We start from the raw sequence: 12,604 nt of genomic DNA on the forward strand, positions 1-12,604 counted from the left end.
TCAAATCAATAGAATTAGAAATGAAAAAGGAGAAGTAACAACTGACACTGCAGAAATACAAAGGATTATGAGAGATTACTACAAGCAACTCTATGCCAATAAAATGGACAACCTGGAAGAAATGGACAAATTCTTAGAAATGCACAACTTCTGAGACTGAACCAGGCAGAAATAGAAAATATGAACAGACCAATCACAAGCACTGAAATTAAAACTGTGATTAAAAATCTTCCAAGAAACAAAAGCCCAGGACCAGATGGCTTCACAGGCGAATTCTATCAAACATTTAGAGAAGAGTTAACACCTATCCTTCTCAAACTCTTCCAAAATATAGCAGAGGGATGAACACTCCCAAACTCATTCTATGAGGCCACCATCACCCTGATACCAAAACCAGACAAAGATGTCACAAAGAAAGAAAACTACAGGCCAATATCACTGATGAACACAGATACAAAAATCCTCAACTGTATCACCTCACACCAATTAGAATGGGCATCATCAGAAAATCTACAAACAACAAATGCTGGAGAGGGTGTGGAGAAAAGGGAACCCTCTTGCACTGTTGGTGGGAATGTAAATTGATACAGCCACTATGGAGAACAATATGGAGGTTCCTTAAAAAACTAAAAATAGAATTACCATATGACCCAGCAATCCCACTACTGGGCATATACCCAGAGAAAACCGTAATTCAAAAAGACACATGCACCCGAATGTTCATTGCAGCACTATTTACAATAGCCAGGTCATGGAAGCAACCTAAATGCCCATCAACAGACGAATGGATAAAGAAGTTGTGGTACATATATACAATGGAATATTACTCAGCCATAAAAAGGAACGAAATTGAGTCATTTGTTGAGACGTGGATGAATCTAGAGACTGTCATACAGAGTGAAGTAAGTCAGAAAGAGAAAAACAAATATTGTATATTAACGCATGTATGTGGAACCTAGAAAAATGGTACAGATGAGCCGGTTTGCAGGGCAGAAGTTGAGACACAGATGTAGAGAACAGACATATGGACACCAAGGGGGGAAAACTGCGGTGGGGTGGGGATAGTGGTGTGCTGAATTGGGCGATTGGGATTGACATGTATACACTGATGTGTATAAAATTGATGACTAATAAGAACCTGCAGTATAAACAAACAAACAAAACAACTAATACTAAACTTTCATTGGGTTATTTGTATGGAAATATGTTAATATAAATGTTTCAGACATTACATGAAATTTCTAAAAATCTTATATGTTCTGGTATAATGTTATAAGTCATAATCCTAGTTATTACTTTAAAATGTATATCTCAGAAATAACTAATTTTCTTGTCAACTGCATTATTATGAACTTTCATCAAATCTTTAACCGTGGTCATTTTTAAGTCTTTTGTCATTTACAGACAGTTCTGGGTATACTCTGATGCTTTTGTAAATATGTTCCTATAAAAGGGTTTCATCTTCAGGAAATTCATGGAAAAGACTCTGACAAGTACAGGTTTCTGGTACCTGACTGTACTGCTGAACTGAATGAATAAGCATTTTCAGAACTCTAATGAAAAACTGATGAGCTCATAAAAGTGCTAACAAAAGATCAAGATGAAAAAAAAAAAATTAATTACATGGGACTGAGTGAACTGATGAGGATGAGTATAATTTTTGTGACTTTCTGGTTGAATTTAAAAAAAGAAAAAATCCCACAAGAACTCAGAGGCAAAGAATATACAAATCAATTTTCACTGCAAAGTAAAGGAGCTGTTGCAGTGGAGGATTACTGGACTGAATGTCAATATTATGACATAGTATGAGTGTGTTTCATGTTTGGTAATTGCAATCATTGTTGCTTTTGTTGTGGTCATCCATGTACAATGCTTGGTGTCAGTCTATTTATCTCTTGTAAAAATAAAATACAGTGTGTGTGGAAAAAAAAAAAAAAATCCTCAACAAAATACTAGCAAACAGACTCCAACAGCACATTAAGAGGATCATACACCATGATCTGGTGGGGTTTATCCCAGGAATGCAAGGATTCTTCAATATACGCAAGTGAATCAATGTGATACACCATATTAACAAACTGAGGAGAAAAACCATATGATCATCTCAATAGAAGCAGAGAAAGCTTTTGACAAAATTCAACACCCATTTATGATAAAAACCCTCCAGAAAGCAGGCATAGAGGGAACTTACCTCAACATAATAAAGGCCATATATGACAAACCCACAGCCAACATCGTTCTCAATCGTGAAGAACTGAAACCATTTCCTCTAAGATCAGGAACAAGACAAGGTTGCCCACTCTCACCACTATTACTCAACATAGTTTTGGAAGTTTTAGCCACAGCAATCAGAGAAGAAAAAGAAAAAAAAGGAATCCAAATGGGAAAAGAAGAAGTAAAGCTGTCACTGTTTGCAGATGACATGATACTATACATAGAGAATCCTAAAGATGCTACCAGAAAACTACTAGAGCTAATCAATGAATTTGGTAAAGTAGCAGGATACAAAATTAATGCACAGAAATCTCTTGCATTCCTATACACTAATGACGAAAAATCTAACAGTGAAATTAAGAAAACACTCCCATTTACCACTGCAATGAAAAGAATAAAATATCTAGGAATAAACCTGCCTAAGGAGACAAAAGACCTGTATGCAGAAAACTATACGACACTGATGAAAGAAATCAAAGATGATACAAATAGATGGAGAGATATACCATGTTCTTGGATTGGAAGAATCAACATTGTGAAAATGACTATACTACCCAAAGCAATCTACAGATTCAATGCAATCCCTATCAAACTACCACTGGCATTTTTCACAGAACTAGAACAAAAAATTGCCCAATTTGTATGGAAACACAAAAGACCCTGAATAGCCAAAGCAATCTTGAGAAAGAAAAACGGAGCTGGAGGAATCAGGCTCCCAGTCTTCAGCCTATACTACAAAGCTACAGTAATCAAGACAGTATGGTACTGGCACAAAAACAGAAATATAGATCAATGGAACAGGATAGAGAGCCCAGAGATAAACCCACGAACATATGGTCACCTTATCCTTGATAAAGGAAGCAATAATATACAATGGAGAAAAGACAGCCTCTTCAATAAGTGGTGCTGGGAAAACCGGACAGCTACATGTAAAAGAATGAAATTAGAACATTCCCTAACACCATACACAAAAATAAACTCAAAATGGATTAAAGACCTAAATGTAAGGCCAGACACTATCAAACTCTTAGAGGAAAACATAGGCAGAACACTCTATGACATAAATCACAGCAAGATCCTTTTTGACCCACCTCCTGATAAATGGAAATGAAAACAAACAAATGGGACCTAATGAAACTTAAAAGCTTTTGCACAGCAAAGGAAATCATAAGCAAGACGAAAAGACAACCCTCAGAATGGGAGAAAATATTTGCAAACGAAGCAACTGACAAAGGATTAATCTCCAAAATTTACAAGCAGCTCATGCAGCTCAATATCAAAAAAATAAACAACCCAATCCAAAAATGGGCAGACGACCTAAATAGACTTTTCTCCAAAGATGATATACAGATTGCCAACAAACACAGGAAAGAATGCTCAACATCATTAATCATTAGAGAAATGCAAATCAAAACTACAATGAGATATCATCTCACACCAGTCAGAATCGCCATCATCAAAAAATCTACAAACAATAAATGCTGGAGAGTGTGTGGCGAAAAGAGAACCCTATTGCACTGTTGGTGGGAATGTAAATTGATACAGCCACAATGGAGAACAGTATGGAGGCTCCTTAAAAAACTAAAAATAGAACTACCATACGACCCAGCAATCCCACTACTGGGCATATACCCTGAGAAAACCATAATTCAAAAAGAGTCATGTACCACAATATTCATTGCAGCTCTATTTACAATAGCCAGGACATGGAAGCAACCTAAGTGTCCATCAACAGATGAATGGATAAAGAAGATGTGGCACATATATATACAATGGAATATTACTCAGCCATAAAAAGAAACGAAATTGAGTTATTTGTAGTGAGGTGGATGGACCTAGAGTCTGTCATACAGAGTGAAGTAAGTCAGAAAGAGAAAAACAAATACCGTATGCTAACACATATATATGGAATCTAAAAAAAAAAAAAAAAAGGTCATGAAGAACCTAGGGGCAAGACGGAAATAAAGACACAGACCTACTGGAGAATGGACTTGAGGATACAGGGAGGGGGAAGGGTAAGCTGGGACAAAGTGAGAGAGTGGCATGGATATATATACACTACCAAATGTAAAATAGATAGCTAGTGGGAAGCAGCCGCATAGCACAGGGAGATCAGCTTGGTGCTTTGTGACCACCTATAGGGTGGGATAGGGAGGGTGGGAGGGAGGGAGAGGCAAGAGGGAAGAGATATGGGGATATATGTATAAGTATACCTGATTCACTTTGTTATAAAGCAGAAACTAACACACCATTGTAAAGCAGTTATACTCCAATAAAGATGTTAAAAAAAAATTATGATGAAAGGCAAATTACAGTATTTTCTGTGCTATAGCACGCCATGATTATAGGTTGGTTCTTCGAGCTACTTAGATCACAGAGGATGGTCAGGCCACGTCTGCTGCCCATAAAATTTCTTTGTGTTTCTTCCTTGGTCTCTGTCTTTCTGTCTCCTCTGTCCCCAACCCACCTCCACCAGGTTGGAGAGAAGAAAGAGTAGATAATTTTTCCTGATTATAAAACTCAGAGTTCACTGTTAAGAAAAAAAAAAATTGCTGGAATCTTAAAAATTTTTGTAGTACTTTCAGGACTGGAATGGAGTAAACAAATCCATGTTCTTGGAACCCGAATACTCAAAACATAGTAGAGACTTAAACTAGGGGGGAAAAAACCCCTTTACCAAAGGTCTGACTGACTGATGACAGCTTGGGTGAGAAGTTGCAGTATTTATCCCTTCACTTCTCACATCCTGATTTCTCCCTTCACTTCTCACATCCTGATTTCTTTGATTTTTGAGACTTTCTTTTGCAGTTTGTTCGAACATTTTATGCTTTTGGTAAAGTTACTGTGTTATTTCATGGTTACTTTGAAAGTGCTGGTACTCTAATTTCTTGCCAAATTTAAGCTAAAAGAGATGGATTCTGACCTTTTTCTGGTATTTAGATTGTATCAGTTGAAGTTGTTGTCTCTGCCTGACTTCAACCTCTGACTGGTTTCCACCTAAGTAAACAAAAAAGTCATGAAGGTGAAACATGAATGTTAAGCTGAATTGTCAGCCATCAAAGACTAATTAAATACATGATAAGTCTACACCATGAGTTTCTTTAACATTTTCATACCCCTGGAAATAAGGACATAACTGAAACCAAGTCCCCCTAAAACCGAGTTCCTCTGCCGAGTTTATGATTAACCTCTCTATCCAAAACATTACTCCCTTTCTTGTCCAACACCTGTTCTCCTCAAGAAAAGGGGGAACTGTAACTGAGCAAGACCCTATGGGTTCTTCCCGGGACAGACCCCTCCCCTGTATCCTCTGCTTTAGCTCCTCCCTGAAGTACCTACAGAATAGTATCTGATGCACATTTCCTGAGTTGTTTTACAGATGCTAAAACCCCCACCAAATGGAAGATGTAAGCACGTGATGACCATGAGCACACAGCCCCCAAGCCTTCTGGAGCCTAAGGATTGATAATGTTAACCCCTGTGACACAGCCAGCCCTGTTACCTCACCATCAACCAATCAGAACTGTGCACAAGCTGATCACTCCCCTCCCTCACCTGGCCTTTAAAAATGCTTTCCTGAGACCCATCGAGGAGTTCAGGTTTTTTGAGCACTAGCTGTCCCCAACTCCTTGGCTGATGATGCCTTACTGCACTGCACTTCCCTTCACCACAACCCAGTGTCAGTAGCTTGGCTTTACTGCGCATGGGTGAGCAGGCCCAAATTTGGTTCGGTAACATAACCAGTTTTTTAAATAAGACATTAAACAATAGTAATTGCATAAAAGAGAAAGAGCTGGACAGAAAGATAAGGCCATATTCCCCCAAGAAGAGGACAATGCTACTAAGGTTTTTCAATCATGTAGGTATTCAAGTTTTTCTTTAGACTGAAATCACACCTGAAGGTCCATGCTAAATAATAAGAAATAGTGCTCTGGAAATTCCAGAACATTCTTTCTGCTAGAGTATGACCATTCCTTAACCTAATAAAGATGATGATCAGTGATGTTTCCAATGTTTTTCTTCTTCTGACTCTATTGCCCTGTATTCAAGTAGCAAAAGCTCAGGAAAGCCTCAGAAGTCTTGCCATGAGACGAGTATACAGTCTTTATAACCCAGTTTTTAAAAGTACAATGGGAATATTCTAATTAAAATTGATTGTCAATCCATACTATTTATTGTTCTTTTCTTTAGGTATTCAAGAGAAAAATATGGATGTTAGGTCATTCGTCTGCTCTCTCTTAAACCTATAATAACTGGGGGCCAGAAATCCTTGCAGTTTGACAATCATCTAAGAATTACTGTTTAGGGATTTCTCAGTGTTCATGCAAGCTTGGCGTGCATATTTTAAAGATTCCTTTGAAGTAATTCTCCGGTGATTTGGTCACTAAAAGTGTCAGTTCTCTGAAAGATTCACTTGCACAGAAGATGCAGTAAAACAATTTGCATTCATCATAGTTGTTATAATTGAACAGATAAAGACACCACGGAGACTTCTGAGTCCCAAAAGCTCTACAATACCTGTTTGGTCTTGGCCCTAAGGAAAGAAACAGTGAGGGCTATTGAGGCTTTTATTTAATGTTACAGCCACTTTCAGTATCTCCTAGAACCATTCCAATATTTTACAGGGTAGAGGAATAGAAGAGGAGTTGAGAATTTAAAAATGGAGCAAGTTGGACGTTCCTGGCAGTCCAGTGGTTAAGACCCCATGCTTCCATTGCAGGGGGCGCGGGTTCAATCCCTCGTCAGGGAACTAAGATCCCACATGCCGCGTGGAGTGGCCAAAAAATTAAATTAAAAAATAAAAATGGAGAAAGATGTATAAGCATTTGCAGGTTTTCTTTAAAACTCATCTCAAAGTTTAAAACATTCTAGAATTCTTTTCTACTCGCTAACCTCTTCCCCCTTGACCATTCCTAGGTACACCATATAGCAGAACTCCTGCTCTTTTTTTGGTTAAGGCCCCAAGACAGTAGGCACCAATAACTCCAAATCCCCAAGGCAAGTGCTTGGCTCCCTAGGCAGGATCTGCAAGGGGGTAACTGAAAACCAGTTTGGGGAACCTTAATTGCCAACTACCTTCAGTCTATAAAAGAGGTTAGCTAGGTCAAAGGAAGGTAGAAATCAGAGAGAAGATGTCTTTGTGAATTTCATCTTCTCTGTGTATGTGTTTGGGGAAGGAGGAATCTTCACATCAATGTGAGTAAGAGAGGTTTAATGAAAATCACTTGAAGGGCTCAATCTGTGTCCCCAAGAGACTGAGGGACCTAGTGGACCCATGCTTAGGTAGGTCAGAGCCAAAAGGCACATGGCTGCTCTCATGTGGCTACTCAGACTGGTCATAAAGAAAAGATGGCTGCAGGGCAAATGGCCTGTATTCCCAGAGTTTGTGGGAAGGATACACAAGTGTTTCCTGCACTCCCAATCTGGTTGTCATGAAAGAGAATGCCAATCTAAAGTCATCTTAAAGGGACTTGCCCGGGATTTCCCTGGCAGTCCAGTGGTTAAGACTCTGCACTTCCACTGCAGGGGGCACAGGTTCAATCCCTGGTTGGGGAGCTGAGATCCTGTATGCCGCACGGCATGGCCAAAAAAATAAAAAAGGGCCTTGCCCATGTGGGCCACCCAGAGGTACAATGGAGCTCTACAAAGATAGTCCAGCTACCAAGAGCCAGTGGTGAAGCCAAGCACTGCCAGCAGGAAAAAGTATCATATTTATCAAGGAAATCCAGGTGAGAGATGGCTGGCAGGCAAGGAGGGACTCTGAAGAACTCCAAGAACCCCAGGGGTGAGATGCACAGTAAACACACACCAAAACTTGAAGAAACTGGGATCGGTGCACTATAGACCCTAACCTCTCCTTCTCCCTTTGACCCATGAGTGGTCAGAATCTGGGAACAGTGGAGTCAATAGTGAAAAACTCAGCCACACCCCATTTCCTTTGCCAACTTTCTATCCAAAATAGACCTGGGCTGGAGCAGGGAAGAAGCTTTAATCTCTGTCAGTAACAGAGTTTTGACCAGTATTTAGGACTAAACTTAATTACTGAAATGACACTGTTTTTATGCCTAGAATTAGCTGGACAACTTTATTATTTGAGAAATACCAAAGAGATCTAATTTCATCCAAAGAACATAAGAAAAAGTAGACCCACATAGCTGGTGTGAGGGGACCAGTTAGGAAGGACAAAGCTGTCTCCAGGTTGCACCCCTCAAATGCAGCTTATTCAGCAAAATGGTGACACGAGATTAACCCCTTTCATGAAATACAGTGGGATGATGATGATAATACTATGACTTGCACCCATTAAGTGATTACCAAATTAGGTTATTTTTACCTACATCTTGGAAAAAATACTTCTTGACAACTACTATGAGGGACTTCCCTGGCAGGCCAGTGGTTAAGACTCTGCACTTCCACTGCAGGGGGCGTGGGTTCGATCCCTGGTAGGGAAACTAAGATCCCGCATGCCACACGGTGCAGCCAAAAAAATAAATAAATAGATAAAACCACTGTGAGAGTAAGTGGCCTCTGACTCGTAACACATTTGTGTGAACCAAATCTGTGGGAACTGTGTGTCCAGCCCTTTAAGCTCTCAGCGCTTCTGGAAGAGAAAAGAGAAGATGTGAATGATTCCCATTAGAGGGCTTCCCTGTTGAATGATTCAAACACCAGGCAAAGGCAGCACAGACAATTCATCACACTGCCACGTGCTCCAGAGGCCCAAAAGTCTCTATTTGCGAATGAAAACACAGGCGATGTTCTCTTTATACCCACCCTGTGTCCCCAGCCCACTCGCATCTTAGTGTTGGAATTGACTCTCCATTCATTCTTTTTCCCATAACCAGTTAACTGCCATGATTAATATGCTTGTGATAGCACTAATCAGGATGGGAGTAAAAGCTATGACAGGGCATATGCAGCGCCCAAGTAAGATTTCTTCAGAGCTGATCAACTAAGAGGCTCTAAATTATTTGGCAATTAAGCCATCCTTTTATTCCCACATAACTGTGGCATCATCCATTTGCTACTTGCAGAAAATCAGAAACAACAGTATACCTGCATACTTTTGACTTTAAGTGCATGTTTTGACATTAAATGCATTCCATTTCAAGCAGCACAATGGTCCAATGACCTATAACGTACATTGAAAGACAGATGTGGGCAAGATGCTAACAGGATCCTTGGGTGGCCCTGTCCTTCCGCATTCAAGCAACTGGCTTGCTGGCTTACCTAGCTGCATGGGTGCCAGGTTAATGGGCTTCGTCCTTTGTTGCTCCTTCCACCTCTCCAGGTCCTTCAGCTCTTTTGCAGCCACTAAGCCAGGTGAGAAATATCAAATCATCAATTATTAGAGCGTGAAAAGGGAACTGCTCCCTTGAAAGCATAACAAACCACCATCAGATGGACAATTAACTACATGCAAGCATGAGTGGACGAGATATCCAGGAAAGGAAGACACCACCCACCCAGTCCTAACCCCTTGGGGTCACCCTAAGGCACTTTCTCTCCAAGAGTCTGCACAGAAGGTTCAACTTTGAAAACAGGGGCTTCCCTGGTGGCGCAGGGGTTAAGAATCCGCCTGCCAATGCAGGGGACACGGGTTCGACCCCTGGTCCAGGAAGATCCCACGTGCCGCGGAGCAACTAAGCCCGTGCACCACAACTACTGAGCCCACGTGCCACAACTACTGAAGCCCGCGCACCTACAGCCCTTGCGCCTAGAGCGCGTGCTCTGCAACAAGAGAAGCCACTGCAATGAGAAGCCCGCGCACCACAACGAAGAGTAGCCCCTGCTCGTAGCCCCCGCTCACCGCAACTAAAGAATGTCTGCGCGCAGCAACAAAGACCCAACGTAGCCAAAAATAAATAAATTAAATAAAATTTTTTTAAAAATTGAAAACAACCTGAACTCCTACTAAATAAAGAAGTTTAGTTTTTCCTCCCACTCTGGCATTTTTCAAACCCTATATCATTTAATGTTAAAAGTTTCCTATAGAGAGTGTGTGCAAAACATTCATGTGTCAATAAGAACTTTTCACACACAGTAAACATAAATCCCCATAAAATTCTAATGCCCGTATTCACTTTATTTTAAATATTCCCCAAGCTTAATGTAACCATGAGGAATGAGGCCTCTCAGATTCCTGGCACTTGGAACCGCTAGGCTGAGCCTACTCCCTGTAGAGCAGTGCTCATTCCCCAAATATACACTGACTGGCAGCAGGGGGCGCCAGAGACACTAGTTCTGTTCTTCCAACGTATGCCCGAATCTCATTAGAAGTGATTATTTCAAAAGTCCATTTATAATATTTTTTAATTATTAGAGGGAAAAAAACTTTCTGCAACATCTCAAAAATCCAGACTGCACTGAGGCTTAAATTCCTGTTAACTATTTAAATCAAAAACTTGTAAAATGCCAGAATCTTTGGGATTCCGTTGGTCACCTGCAGGCAGTGCCCACAGTCACCGTATTAGCATAGCTGTGACTGTCATATTCTGCACAGACTCAGATGTACCACCCAGGGGCCTACCTGTCCAGTGGAGACCTTTATAAAGCTGCTTTCCTGCTGTGCCCTTATGTCCATTGGTCATTACAAAATTAAATTTCCTATTAAGATCAAGATAGGAGAGCACAGAATCTCAGTGCTAGCCCCACAGTTGACTTGAACAAGCCTCAGAACTTCTTTGTGAATTAAATGAACTTTAGTTCTCCTTCCAACTCTAAGGTATAATACTGTAACTTTAAAGGGCAGCATTTATTTTACTGTACAACTTCAGTTAAGCATGTTATATGCCCACTAGGTACACGGAGCACAAAAACAAGTAAGATGTAGCCCCTGCCCTCAAAGAGCTTATAATCTAAAGAAGGAAAGTGAAGTCACGAATAAAAACAGCTGAGGGTAGTGAAGTCACGAATAAAAACTGCTGATAGTTACAAAATTATGGGAACACAGAGACTAAAAAAAAAAATTCCATTAAGAAGGAATGGGACAGGGACTTCCCTGGTGGTGCAGTGGTTAAGAATCCGCCTGCCAGTGCAGGGGACACAGGTTCGAGCCCTGGTCCGGGGAGATCCCACATGCCACGGAGCAACTCAGCCCGTGCACCACAACCAGTGAGCCTGCGCTCTAGAGACCGCGAGCCACAACTACTGAGCCCGTGTGCCACAACTACTGAAGCCCACACGCCTAGAGCCCGTGCTCTGCAACAAGAGAAGCCACGGCAATGAGAAGCCCGGGAACCGCAACGAAGAGTAGCCCCTGCTCACTGCAACTAGAGAAAGCCCGCGCACAGCAACAAAGACCCAACGCAGCCAAAAATAAAAATAAATAAATAAAAATTTATATAAAAGAAGGAATGGGACAGATCTGCAAAGAGACAGATTTTATAAATTTCATATATCACTTGTCTCTTTCAAAAGTGTTCCAAGTCCTGTAAGGATATCTGCAGTGAGCCCAATTTTACAGGAACTTGATAGGTCTATTGACAATAGATGTCAAATTGTTTAAGCCCAACAGAAACCTCAGATTTATAACCGTGCAATGAGTTCTGCTATTAACACAGAGAAACAAATTTAGAAGCACTAACAATAGAATAATTTTAAAAGGTATAATTAAAACTGCCAAAGTTGGGCTTCCTTGGTGGCGCAGTGGTTAAGAATCCGCCTGCCAATGCAGAGGACACAGGTTCGAGCCCTGCTCTGGGAAAATCCCAAATGCCGGGAAGCAATTAAGCCCGTGAGCCACAACTACTGAGCCTGCGCTCTAGAGCCTGTGAGCCACAACTACTGAAGCCCACGTGCCTAGAGCCTGTGCTCTGTGACAAGAGAAGCCACCGCAGTGAGAAGCCTGCGCACCACAATGAAGCGTAACCCAGCTCGCTGCAACTAGAGAGAGCCCGCGCGCAGCAACAAAGACCCAATGCAGCCAAAAATAAATTTTTTTTAAAATTATGAATAAAGTAACAAAAACTGTAGTTTAAAAACAAAAAGAAAGAAAATGAGAAGTATTTTGAATGGTAAATAATATACATACTCTGTTGCATCTCATTTCTTCGATTTTCATTTGGTACTATCAAGGTATATGCACCTGTGCTAGAATGAAGAGAAAAAAAATCGATTATCATGAGAAATTATTAATGCATATAAAGCACCATACATTCTTTCTGATAATATACTGTATTTATGATCATCACCATCAAATAGGTACTAGGAAAGATAATATTCCTCTTAAGACCCAGGTGTGTTCTCCAGGAGCTTACAATCTAGCTGGTAAAGTAAAACAAGTGCACACGGCCACATATGGAAATATAAAGCAGTTGATGAAGAATGACAAGTGACTTCTTCAGGGTCAGCTCTTGGTAAACTGTCTTTGTAGGGATCCACTGTGCCT

At 40.7% G+C, this 12,604-nt stretch overlaps 1 protein-coding gene across 3 annotated transcripts in view; it reads right to left on the reverse strand.

Moving 5' to 3' along the window:
- The window catches only part of EPSTI1 (epithelial stromal interaction 1), a 106,446-nt gene that overhangs the window by 78,171 nt on the left and 15,671 nt on the right, over window positions 1-12,604 (reverse strand). For all 3 annotated transcript variants that reach the window (XM_061170585.1, XM_061170586.1, XM_061170584.1), the window contains exons 2-4: window positions 12,248-12,306; window positions 9,445-9,528; window positions 5,138-5,211 (exon numbers count right to left, since the gene is read on the reverse strand). In XM_061170585.1, the coding sequence (XP_061026568.1) occupies window positions 5,138-5,211; window positions 9,445-9,528; window positions 12,248-12,306 (217 nt within the window). The remainder of the gene's footprint in view (window positions 1-5,137; window positions 5,212-9,444; window positions 9,529-12,247; window positions 12,307-12,604) is intronic.

This window comes from Eubalaena glacialis, chromosome 16, assembly GCF_028564815.1.
Source record: "Eubalaena glacialis isolate mEubGla1 chromosome 16, mEubGla1.1.hap2.+ XY, whole genome shotgun sequence".
Classification (NCBI taxonomy): Eukaryota; Metazoa; Chordata; class Mammalia; order Artiodactyla; family Balaenidae; genus Eubalaena; species Eubalaena glacialis.